General features: G+C 38.4%; 1 protein-coding gene across 1 annotated transcript in view; it reads right to left on the bottom strand.

The window, feature by feature from the left end:
• EMB1138 (DEAD box RNA helicase (RH3)) overlaps window positions 1-11185 on the bottom strand; it is a 42355-nt gene extending 31170 nt beyond the window's left edge. The window contains exons 1-6 of the mRNA XM_077361990.1: window positions 10606-11185; window positions 10221-10357; window positions 9679-10093; window positions 8903-9001; window positions 5707-5931; window positions 4573-4950 (exon numbers count right to left, since the gene is read on the bottom strand). Coding sequence (XP_077218105.1) covers window positions 4573-4950; window positions 5707-5931; window positions 8903-9001; window positions 9679-10093; window positions 10221-10357; window positions 10606-10977 — 1626 coding nt within the window. The 5' untranslated portion in view covers window positions 10978-11185. The remainder of the gene's footprint in view (window positions 1-4572; window positions 4951-5706; window positions 5932-8902; window positions 9002-9678; window positions 10094-10220; window positions 10358-10605) is intronic.
• Between the last annotated feature and the right edge of the window lie 1648 nt (window positions 11186-12833).

Here is a 12833-nt window from a genome sequence, read left to right as displayed (position 1 = left end):
ATTTGTCGTGGTATGCTTAACCACGACATGTGAAGCTATCCGACTCGATGTCCACCTCCACCTATTGCTAATATCATTGATGACAATGATACTAGCATGGTTTTAAATTTCGACCGAAATTTCGGACTGAAATTTCGGTGGAGACCGACACCGAAATGCATCAAAAAAATCGAAACGGCCATTTATTTCGGTCGAAATTTCGGTTTTCCCAAAATTTGACCCAAAAAATTTGTTTTTTTATAATTTAATATTTCACCAAAATTTCGACCGAAATTTAATATGGAATAAAATATTCGTTTCGGGTTATGTACCAGATTTCGACCGATATTTCGAAATTTTGACCAATTTCGAAACTCCAGGGGCCGAAACCGGAACCGAAACCGAAATTTTAAACCCTGGATACTATACAGTCAGAGTGTCAGGATACACTAGAGGAGAATATTATCCGAGAGCTAGACACAGATGGTGATGAGCTTGGACATCAATGATGCTAATGGTGGGGCAATTATTCTTGATGATGAGGCCGCATTGATGATATGTTGTTGAATGGACTGAGCCAACGAGTTGGCATCATTGACCAATATACTTCTGCCATTTTTAGTAGAGAACAGATTGAGCCCGATCGCTACTACCCCATTCCGTCGTACTTGCCGGGATGGACCGTTTTTTATGTTCTTTATCTTGGGTGACTTTGATGGCCTTCTACTCTTACTGCGAGAGTGGGTCATTTACGTATTTGACCCAAGCGAACTACCACGATGATGATGCTGGTGGGAAACTCGAGGACGAGTTCTTTCAAGAAGGGGAGTTTGATGCAAGAGCAACCCTTGGATTTTCTACATCGGTCTCTGATACTCCTTAGGGTAATATTGTTTATGTTTTCATATAGGGTCATGTTTGTAATTTTGTCACATCATGTGTTTTTAGTGGTCCTTTCCATTGGTAGGGGTAGTTTGGTTATTTTGTGGTTTAGTTGTACTTTTTAGTCATTTTGGCCTAAGTAGGGGTATACTTGTCTTTTACATTGTAGGGCAGCCTATAAGCTCATTTCCCTCTCATTTTGTAAGTTTTTTAATTGGAATTGAAATTTAAAAAGAGGAATCCTAGCTTTGGGAAATTGGAGGGAAATTCTTCCTTGCAGGGAGAAGGTTTTCTTGTATTTTTTCTCATGGAATTGAAGGAATGAAGCTTGAATTTTCAGCTTGTTCTAATCCAGCTCATTTCTTCCTTGTGAATCAAGGAAATTTCAATATTCTTTGAAGATCTTGTGTCCCCTTGCAAGATCCTATAGCAATTTGAAGAAGAAAACATAAAAAATCGAAGATCTGGCCGGCACTTTCATCCCTGTGCAATTAGAGATCCGATCCACAAGATCGTCGCCAAATCACTTCCGCAGTCTCTTGCATCAGAACTCCAACCAAGGCTATACTGATTCTAAAGCCTGGACTTCAGACAACGAAAGCTAGAGCCCTGGGCCCTGCTTAAAGGGATACAATGTGTTTCAAATTGGATGATTCAGAAGGAAAACAAGATCCTTGGGAAGATTTTTGGCCCTTCGAAAAGATTTTAAACTGGTTGAGGTACAGGTCAGGGATATTTCCTCCATCTCCACGTTAATTGTAAAGCAGACACTTCGCCTTTTGGCAATATGCAATCACTCTTTGCTTTGCCGTCAAACGTCCTTTTATCTAGTTTCAAAAGAATGAAAGATACTAACAACCCAAACTCTTTGGAGATACAAAAGCTAAAACCTTGCCATTTAAAACAAGGTTACAACCGTTATTATCACTAGAACTTGTTGAAAATATCTAAATTCTAATAAACAGAGGTAGCCAACCCCCTTACAGATTACAACATATGCTTCCAAAAATTTAGAAATTTCTAATTGCTGAAATTTAGTATAGGCCTCACATCATGATTAATCAAACTATCTAACTGCCTTAAGAAACAACATGCCAAATACAAGTTCGTGATTCTTTAAAAACATTGTTTTACCACATACAATTTTCTCTTTTTTAATGGATGTATGTATAAGTGTGTTTGTGTATATATACAGGAAATTGATATATGCACTTCCTTTTTTGACAATGACACTCCTCTCTTCATTTTACACTTTTCTTATTAACTGTTGGGGCCTATTACAATTCCCAAAAAGCTGTCAACAGCCAATCAAAATTGTGGGTTCCTTTTGTAAAATGAAGAGTATCATTATAAAAAAAAAGGAGTGTGGAGATTATTCGTCCACCCCCACCCCCCAACTCACCACACACACACAAACATATTGAGACATACATATACATATACATATATGGGATTTGCTAGGGACCATCACAGAAAGGCATGTTGCAGCTGGCTGTTGCATGTCAGAGCAGCCACGCATGCTAACTTTTCAGAAAATTTTGTCTCATTCATTCAATTCATCTGAGGTGGCTGCTTTGACATGCAACAGCCAGCGGCGAAATGCCTTTCTATTATGGTCCCTAACAAACAAGGGAGTGTGGGCATCATAGAAGTGTGTGCATTGGTGTGTGTACTATATATATATATATGGGTTTAAATTTTGGTTTCGGATTTAGTTTTGGTCTTGGCCAAAACCGAAATTTGGTAATAATAAAATATTATTATTTAATTATTTACCAAATTCGACCAAAATTACAGAATCTTTCTATATTTTTTTAAAAAATTCCAAAAAACCTAATATTTTGGATTTCGCCAAATTTCAATTTTGGTCTCAAACAAAATCCAACATTTCGGTCTGATATTTTGGATTTCAGCCGAAATTTAAAACCACGGTTACAACTACAGCTCACGTTATCTCATGTAATGAAGGGCACACAAATATTTTAAACTCCATTTACACATTTTTACAGCTTTTTTGTAAATAAAGTTTTTTTTTTATGACATAGGGTATCCCCACCCCATTTTTTAGGGCGGGACTATTCCCTGCTGATGCGCGCACTCGTAAAGCACGCGGCGGCGCACAGAGGGGGGGGGTTGTTCGAGTTCTCGTCAATGGGGAGCATACCCATGACTTTAAAGCCAACGAGCCACACCCATACGGGTTAAAGTTTGGTTTTTTTGTCCTTTAAAAGTTAACTTCTAATAATTACAAGAATATTATTGGATATCTTTCGTAAACTAATGGCTCAAACCAATAGGTTAACGGGTAATTTCGAAGAACCTTAGGAGCTTAATGAGTTAATCTTGCAATTAAAACAGCTTAAACCATACCCAAAACCAGATTAGAACATTAAGAGATAATGAAACCATGCAATGATGCTTACTCTATGTAAGTTGTTAAGATGATTCAACAAGGGGCTGAAACCATTCCCAAGCATGCCTTGACAATAGCAATTCACATCAAATAAAAAGACAATTAATAACTCTGGCTGCAAAGAATATCATCATTCAAAAAAAATTATGAAAAAAATAGATCATTCAAAAAAAAAGGTTACAGAGAATATAGGTCTGGTTGCAAGCTACAAATCAAATAAAAGATATCACTAGGGCCCAATAAATCATCTATGAAATAGGAGAATAATATTGATAGCAAGGCTGGTGTAGGTAGGGCAATCCAAAGGCCGCGTATAGACGGGGAGTCCAAAACGTTGAAATAATAATAGAGACGATCACACCCGGTAAAAAGTCAGCAACTAAGTCCGAATCACACATATAGGATGTCCAAGAGGATGGGGGAAAAGCCCGGAAGCTTCGATCCGTCCAAAGACAACAACCAGCAGTAGGTATAACCGGAGCAGAGAAAATTCCTCATGCACAGCCTGGGCAGCGATGTGGCTACGAGGATCTATAAAAGGCAACAAAGGAAGGGTTGTAACCAACACGGTTATATATCGGCAGGATGATGGAAGATAGAAAGGAGAAAGTGGGGAAGTAAAGAAAAGCGCAGAAAGGGGACTATTGGGGAAGGCACAACCCGTAGGTGGTTGTAACAGCTCCTAAAGTAGCGCAGGGTAACAAGAAAGAAAAGGAAGATAGGAGGAAAAGAGAAAAAGAAGAAGCTCACAAGGAGTGAAGGGGTTGTGCAGCTGTGATGTGTTGCCCAACCTCACGGTTTTGAGAGGGGAGAAAACCATGGGAACAAGAGAATGGAAAGATGGAGAGAAAGTAAAAGAGGAAAGAAAGAAGAAAAGGAAGAGGAAAGATAAGGAGAGGAGAAAGGTGAAAGGAAAATAAAGAAGAAGAAGAAAAGGGGGAAGAAAAGAGAAGAAGAAAGATAGAAGAACGGAGAGGAGGAAAAGGTGAGGAAGGCTACCTTTTGACGCTTTGAGTCCAAAGGGGCTGTTGTATGATTTTTCCCAAGCAAAAAATTACGGCTCTCCACTCCCCTTATCTCCTTACATAAAGTGCTAAGTGAAAGAAGGTACCAAAAATAGTAACATCCAAAAATAGAAAGTACCAACACAAAAATATAAATTAAATAGATGTAATGTCAATAGAGCGGCATACCATCAACATCTATTTATAATGTTAGGTAGAGAAAAAAGTAAGTATTCAAGAGAAGCCTAAATAATTTCAGAATGGCAAGATGAAAGTCAACAGCCAATTGCTTACCTGCTCATGGCTAATAAGAGAACGCGATGAAGGTGGTCGGGAGAAGCCACTTAAGTGCGCCAGCGCAGCAGCAAGTGCATCATTTCCTTGTTCTTCAATCAATCTTTGCGCAGTTGGAAGGAAGAACTTTATTGATTCTGGATGAACACCCTTAAGAGTAGCAACAATTTGCTCTGCTGAAGATTCTAAGACCTCTTCAATCTGAGGAGGGCTGATAAATTCAAACTTACATCCCACATCTCGCTCAAGAGATTTGACTGTTCTCCTCTGGTTACTAGTAAACATCAGAATGGCATTGCCTTCTTTTCCAGCACGCCCAGTGCGACCAGAGCGGTGGACAAAAGTTTCAGGATCGTTTGGCAATTCATAGTGGATAATCTGCAGAAAGGAAAAATGGCCACAAACTCATCAATATATATACCAAGCAAAAAATAGTCAACAACTAGAGCTGAACACCACAATATTAAAATCTAAAAGAGATATTTAGAGCTGAAATTTAATACACAAATGGGAACAAATATCGGTTACTAATAATGTGGCAAACATAACCAAGTCAAGAGAGGCTTGATGTTAAAAAGGTAGCGATGAATAAGATTAAGATTACTCAGTGCCTCTAGGTCAAAATCTATTTAGTTTCTTAAAGGAAAGATAAATCACAAATATTTATGTAATATGACATGCTTACTAATAGAGTACAATAGAGTATAAAATTTAACATCCTTGAAACATTTCATTTAAATAGACAATTACGATTATTACGAAACCATAATAAATGGGAAAATTTCTTCATGGGAACATCGTCTACTTATCTCCATTAACCCATAATATTTCACTAAGAAATTCTGAAAGTAGAGAATGATTATGCTACTTGAAGTGTCACAATCAAGCACGAATAAATCTACCTGAAATAAAATGCATTTATCTTCAAACCACATATTCTTGGAAAAAAGTTCGACTGATGTTTTCAGAGCCATTTACACAATTAAAGAATTGCAGGAATAACAAAAACTCCTCTCACCAAGAGAAAAAAGAAGAAAAGCTTCACTCACGAAATATAAGCAACAGTGATCGATTTCAATGACAAAATGTGGACACTAATGCGAAAGAGCAATGATGCAATCATTTTAAACTCACCAAATCAACATTGGGGATGTCAAGGCCACGAGCTGCAACATCAGTTGCAACTAGCACAGTGAATTTTCCTTGACGGAAACCATTCAATGTTCTCTCGCGTTGATGTTGAGATATATCTCCATGCAGTGCCTCAGAAGCTATACTATTGGTTAAGGCCATTGATACCTCATCAGCATCTCGTTTCGTCTGTGTGAAAACAATGGTCTTTCCACCCTTTGCATAGACCTGAAAATTATGCCTTGAGTCAACGCTAATCTTTTTAGCAAACGCAGATTTATTAAACAAAAATAATTATGTGAGCTTCAAATCCAGGCATCTCTGCAGCGAAAAGTCAATGCTATTCTGGATAGTTAGGAGAACATACATCATTTGGAAGAAATAAAGGGGTCTGGAAAGACAAAACCACTAAATACCCTCAAAAGACATCCATTTCGTCTGAGAAAATTTATGTGAATAAAACCATAACGCTTCTAAAGGCTTCAAAGATGACAAACAATCCTGAGATGCAATGCATAAGCCCACAAATCATACCTTGCTCAAATTGATAGTATATACAATATGATTTATAACACAAATTAGAGTAGAACATGCATAAAGTAGTCATAAATACGTACACCGATATGTAACTAAAACACTAATATATTAAAACTTCATAAGTAATAAATACCACAGATAATATGAACTAATAGAGGAATACTATAAATTCCTAATGCATATAAAAATGGTTTTTTTTTTTTTTGAATGACAATGCATATACATATGTTTTCTGAAAAAATTACAAGTGTGTCATGTTATAGTTGTATAAATGTTTATATTACAAATTCACAACCAAATAAGTACAACAGATTATATGAACTAATAGAATAATAATTGATTTTTTTTAATACACATACAAATGTTTTTTTTTTTTAATGGTAAATGATTTCATTGAAAGAAAAAGACCGAGATGGTCAGAAACAAAAAGGAAAACAAGAAATACAAAAGATATACAGAGGGAAGAGACAAGAAGAAAGTCAACTAGGAAGAAAATCACAAAGCTCAAAAAACTCCATTCGAGCCCCAGCCCTAGCAAGCCTATCTACCACGGTACCACCCCAATAGCAGATCTCGCGGAAAGAGATACTCGAAGAGCCAACAATGATGTTTATCTCATTAAAAAGGTCAGCGAATCTCCAAGTGAAGATGTGGGAGCCGGATAGCCATCTAACAACAATAAGGGAATCTCCTTCTACCACTACTTTATTTATGTTTTCACCAAGTAGAAGCTTGATCCCTCTATGGACGGGGCACATCTCCGCCTTACTAGAATCTATCATACCAAATAGGTTTCGTAGCAAAAAAACACCTCACAATGCTCCCATAATCCCTTAGTACAACCCCAATGGTAGCCAGACCAGGATTTCCGAAGCTAGACCCCTCAAAGTTGAGTTTCAGAAAACCAAGACCCGGAGGCTCCCAATCCTACACAATAAACGGTCTAAACTCCATGCTGAAGCAAACCTCTCGCCACCCATGCCATGAGTCAAAAGCATAAACAAATTTAGAACTTGGGAAAGACAGCCCAACAAATAGTCAAAGCCATGACCTTGGTGGATAAACAGGAGGCACTCTTAGCAATCCCCTTGAAGATTCTACCATTTCTCTCTTTCCACAACAACCAAATCACTGCAAGGAAAGAAATATTCCACAATATCTTTCCTTTTTTAGGCACGGGACCAATTGCCAGCAGTCCAAAACGTATGTGAGATGCTTTGAGCTGACTCAAGAAAATCCAAATCTACGCAAAACGGCCGCTCCACAACTCATGCGCTAGCTTACAGTGAATGAATATATGATTCACTGATTCCCCATCTTGGATACACAACACGCAATGATCAACAATCACCATCTTCCCGCTCCCTCAAGAAGTCCACCGTTTGGATACATCACGGAGCAAAAAAATTGTAAGTGTTAAATCAGTAAATGACATAAGGTTGTTTGTCAAAACTTGATAAGCAGAGTCGACATTCGCAAGAGAACGAAATTGGGATAAATACCGACACCTATTAAAGGTAGAAAGATACCGATCGAAACAAATAGTTCTCGTGGTCCAGAATCCACAAAGTAGGAGTTTGTATACATAGAACATCTGGGTTTCTGATGAGATTAATGCACAGACTTACTAGCCCCACTCGATAGTGCCCTCGACAGTCTCACAAGTAAGGAGATGTTTGGAAAGCTGGTTGAATTAGATGACTTTACATTCCTCAAAGAACAATACCATACTAAAGGAATATAGCAATGTAAGGAGCTTTTTTTAAATAATCAAAATGCCATTATTTGGATGTTTGATATTTCAAAATGCTGCTTTCAGAAAATTGCAGGCATGGTTTCAAGGATTACATATAGACAGATACACTTCAATGCATCCATATTTTGATTCTACAGAAATTCATAAGATCAGTGAGCAGACAGAGAACAAGGTTTTAAATCTCAATTTCGGTTTCGGTCATTAGCGAAACCGAAACGTTTCGGTACGAAATTTCGGATGAAATCTTGTAAAAATTTCACCAAAATTTCAATTTCCGAAATTTCCGAAATGTTTCACCGAAATTTCAGGTGAAATTTTGTACTTCACCAAAACGTTTCACCGAAATTTCCGAAATTTCAAAATTTTCACCAAAACGAAACGTTTCGGCCGAAATTTCAAAAACGTTTCGGCGAAGTTTGGTACTTTTCCGACTCAATGCGAATTTCTTTTCGTTTTCGGCCGAAACGAAATATTTCGGCCGAAACGTTCCATGACAGAGAAAAGACTAGCTTCATTAAGAATTACTAAATCAGTCTGAACTCACGGAGAAAAATCCAACAAAATTTATCAAAGCACACATAAATGCATTTATTTTTTTGAATGGTAGCACACATAAATGCATTAAACTGAATAAGTTATGCAACTAAGATACATAATGGGAAAACAAATGACACACACTTGGTATACTCTGCCCTTGAGGATTTTTTTTTCCTCAACTTAGCAGCGTACCATGACAATAATCTTCAAGAATAGTATATGGAGAAGTCATTGTTTAATTTGCAATGCAGAATTGAAGGCAGGATATCAAGATGCAGAATTAGAAAATATACACGATATACATGTAAAGTTTCATGATTCTACTATCAAGATAAATAAAATTAGATCAAGCTGGTTTCTTCAAGATACCGTGATTAGATCACTAAGGATGGTACGCTTTGAAGTTGCAGTTGTTGGTATTGCAAAAAGTTTGATCCCTTCTGCCAGCTTTTCATCTTGATCACCGACCTAGCGTACAAAAAATAGTGGAAACAAATTTCAATAAAATCGAAGAACAGTGGAATAACAATAGGTAACGGAACATAAACAAAGATAAGTGATATAATTTTACATTTAAACATAGGCTGCGGATGTTACACATCACAGTGGAATGCCTTAAACAGAAAATGTAACATTACACTTATATAACCCATTCCAACCTTTTCTATTCTATAAAGATAGTAGTGCACTAAAATTGATTAATATACTGACAAATCAATGAATTTTGGTTTTCAGGGTTGCCAAATGCAACTCCCCATATCCGGGTAAAACTCCAAAGCCATACCCATACCAGAGAGATTTAGCCTTTTACACTATTGGATCAAGATTTCACAATGATTTGAGGAACGTGATAAGGAAGAGTTACATAGACTGTTCAAGAAATATCATTACATACTGGATTAGTCTGAAATGCCTGCATTATATCATTGTGGCATCCATATGCCAATGATGCTGAAAAACCAAAATGTGTAACGAAACCAAGGTAAAATGTATTGAGAAATTCAACATTGAATATACCTACATAGCAATTATCAAATGACAATTCACGAAAAAGAAACATTTTTGCATTAAAAGCGAAAAACTGCACATACGTGTGCCAAATACATGTAAATAGAAGAATAGAGAAGGTAGAAATAGGAAACTACCAAATCAATCGTCAAAGGATTATCCAAGTACTTCCTCGCCAACTTCTTCACCCAAGTAGGCATCGTCGCAGAGAAAAGCATGCTCTGTCGCTCAGATGGAAGCTTTTCTAATATAACTTCCACATCTTCTTCAAATCCAACAGCAAGCATCTGATCAGCTTCATCAAGGACCAGGTATTGAACTTCACCCAACTTGAGGCTGCTACTATTAATCAGGTCAATGATACGGCCTGGAGTTCCTACCACCACATCAACACCCCGAGAAAGTGCATTTTGCTGGACATTGTAAGAAACACCTCCATAAACGCATACAGTGCTGAGGTAGGGTGCCGACTCTTTGATTTCATTTTCGACTTGCTTCGCTAACTCCCTAGTTGGTGCTAGAACCAGAACTCGAGGAAGCCGACCCATTCGCCTTGAAACAGCAAAAAAAAGGAGAGAGAGAGAGAGAGAGAGAGAGAGAGAGAGAGAGAGAGAGAGAGTTAAATTCAATTCACAAAGCAAAACAGTAGGGAATTATATGAGTAAAATATGAATACTACCTTGAAACAGTTCCTTCTTCATCATCTTCCGTAATGCGTTTAATGATTGGGATCCCAAAGGCCAATGTCTTTCCAGTCCCTGTCTTTGCACGGGCAATAAGGTCTCGGCCTTCCAAGGCAGGAAGTAACACCGCTCTCTATAGCAGAAATAAAAGCACATCAGAAAGCAAAAAATGGCACACTTAAATTTTAGGAATTCGGTCTTTGATACTTTAGAAAGAGAAATGAACAAACAAACAAATAATAGTCTCGAGGTAGAGAAATGGCACAAGTAATTGGATGGAAAATGGGTAGAAATCAAACAAAGAATTTTGATAACGTCAATACATACATATACATATAGAAATGATTAGAAAGGAGGTGGAAGTTTGGTGTAAAAGAATACCTGGATGGGGAAAAGGTGTGTAATCCCCCGCTTGTGGAGCGATTCAACGAGAGGCACTGGTAAACCCAAATCAGCAATGGCGAGGTCGTCCTTGGCCAAGGCGAAACCACCGTCATCCTTGAGATGGAAATCAGCGAGGCCTTTGAACGCCTCTTCGCTCAGGACTGAGGAATTGGGCGTCGCGATGGCACAAGGAACAAAGAGGGGGCTGGCTCCTCTGGACTCACTCGAGTATCTCAGAGATTCGAGAGCCTTGCTGGAAACCTTTATGTGGAACTTGTCAGAGGTAGATAGAGAAGAGGAGGCGGCCTTCCTGGAAAATTCTAGAGATGGCGTCTGATAGAAGGATGAGATGCCAACGATGGAAGCCATCAGCAGCTGGTGATGATGTTCTTTTAGAGATAAGCAGGAAAACAAAAAAGAAGCTGGAGAGGGTAGTGTAGTGTAACAAACACAGAGACACAGACTCTCTCTCTCTCTCTCTCTCTCTGAGAAACCCTAGGAACGGAAGTGGAAACGAAGATAGATAGCGGGACAGGTCGCCCGAATGTATGGCCTTACAAACTTCCACCTCGATTACCCGCTCCAATATATAGCCATGTTTTAATAAGGGAAATGTTATCGGCACTACCGTATTTTGATGACGGCAGTCCGCACTTTATTAAAAGTAGGTATGGTAGGATGATCCAAACCGCCGAGGCCACAGCCTAAATATAGGTTGTGCCCCCAAAATCATTTCCGTAGGTTTATCCTAAACCTCTAACCCTCAGATCTGAATATTAGAAGGTTGATCCTAACCCTCTATGGATCGGAAATGCTTACATGATTTTATCCATATAAGCATTGCGCTTCTTTCTCCAATTTCTCGGGACTTGTAAGTTGGTTGCAGGTTCTTTTACTCTTATACACACACAGCCACATCATGCCGCATATTGCAAGTATGAAATATTGAAATAGGATCAAGCAGATTTCACATGACTGTAATTACGTTTCGGTGATCTCCTAAGGCTACAGCTTCCCTCTCCTTACAGACTCTCTCTCATCCCCTAATAAAATCCTAAAAAATCTCTCATTATCACTCTTTGGCATAAATCATCCCATTCCTTAATGCTAGGAAGAAAAGGAGGGGGTAATTTTATTTTATTTTTTTTGTATAAATGAGACTATATGAATTGAAAATAAATATAGCCGATGGGTCGAGTCCATTTTCCCTTCTACCTTTGATTGAGTTAGGATGATCCTATTGATCTGATTTTTGGTACACACCCTATCCATGGAAGAGCTTTCCAAATGAATGCTTTGGATCCCCACAAAAATGTGCCCCCCCTATCGTTTGTGAGCCATGCTCAGATAAGCTTATATGAGCAGCTGCTCACAAACCATTTCCTCATATATGATTAACTGGATTATGCAAAATAGATATACACGCCCTCCCTTGCATGACTAAGGTTGTTCCGCACTCCCCGAAGTCTGTCAACCACCACCAAAACATGTTTTAATAAAATGATAAGTACGGTTAAGAGTGAGATAAACTGTGGCATTGCCTGCAACCATGAAAAGTTTTTCATGATAAATTAGTTTCTCTAAATGGTGAGAGTGGAGTCGTTCAAGTGGGAGAAGTAGATTTGAGAAGGTACAAATGAGTGGAGGGTGAGAAAAAATCGATCATATTTTGGGCAGTCTTTTGTTTCCTGATTTTTTAGTTTTTTTTTTCTTTGGCGCAACGGTAAGGTTACTCCATTGTGATCTGGTGGTCACGGATTCGAGTCACGGAAACAACCTCTTTGCAAAGCGGGAGTAAGGCTGAATACATCTAGCCCTCGCCAGACCCTGCAATGGCGGGAGCCTTGTGCACTGGGCCGCCCTTTTTTCTCATCCTCTCCTTGATCAATCCTTGTCATATCTATCCCTCTCAGACTCCCTCCTCGCCATTGGGTAAGCTAATATTCCAGGAAATAAATCATGGTAGTCAAACTTGCCCTAAAAGTGAAACAGTCACCTATGCTTTGCTGGCTTAGCTGTGTACACTGTCGACTCACTATCTCCCTCACAAGAAATAAATGTCCCACGCGAGATTTCATTACTTACCCACTTCCACTCTTTACCTGGGATTGAACTTGTGTCTCACGTAATTGTGGAAACCTCTTAACCCAAGTAATCTAAGATAGAGAGACTGAATTGCAAGCAAAATATATGCAAACTTCACAGCCAGCAAATAAACCCTACAG

Source organism: Tasmannia lanceolata, unplaced genomic scaffold, assembly GCF_043159265.1.
Source record: "Tasmannia lanceolata isolate RefF3 unplaced genomic scaffold, GAP_Taslan_0.1 ptg000019l, whole genome shotgun sequence".
NCBI classification, from domain to species: domain Eukaryota; kingdom Viridiplantae; phylum Streptophyta; class Magnoliopsida; order Canellales; family Winteraceae; genus Tasmannia; species Tasmannia lanceolata.
This window is presented reverse-complemented; position numbering and strand designations above follow the sequence as displayed.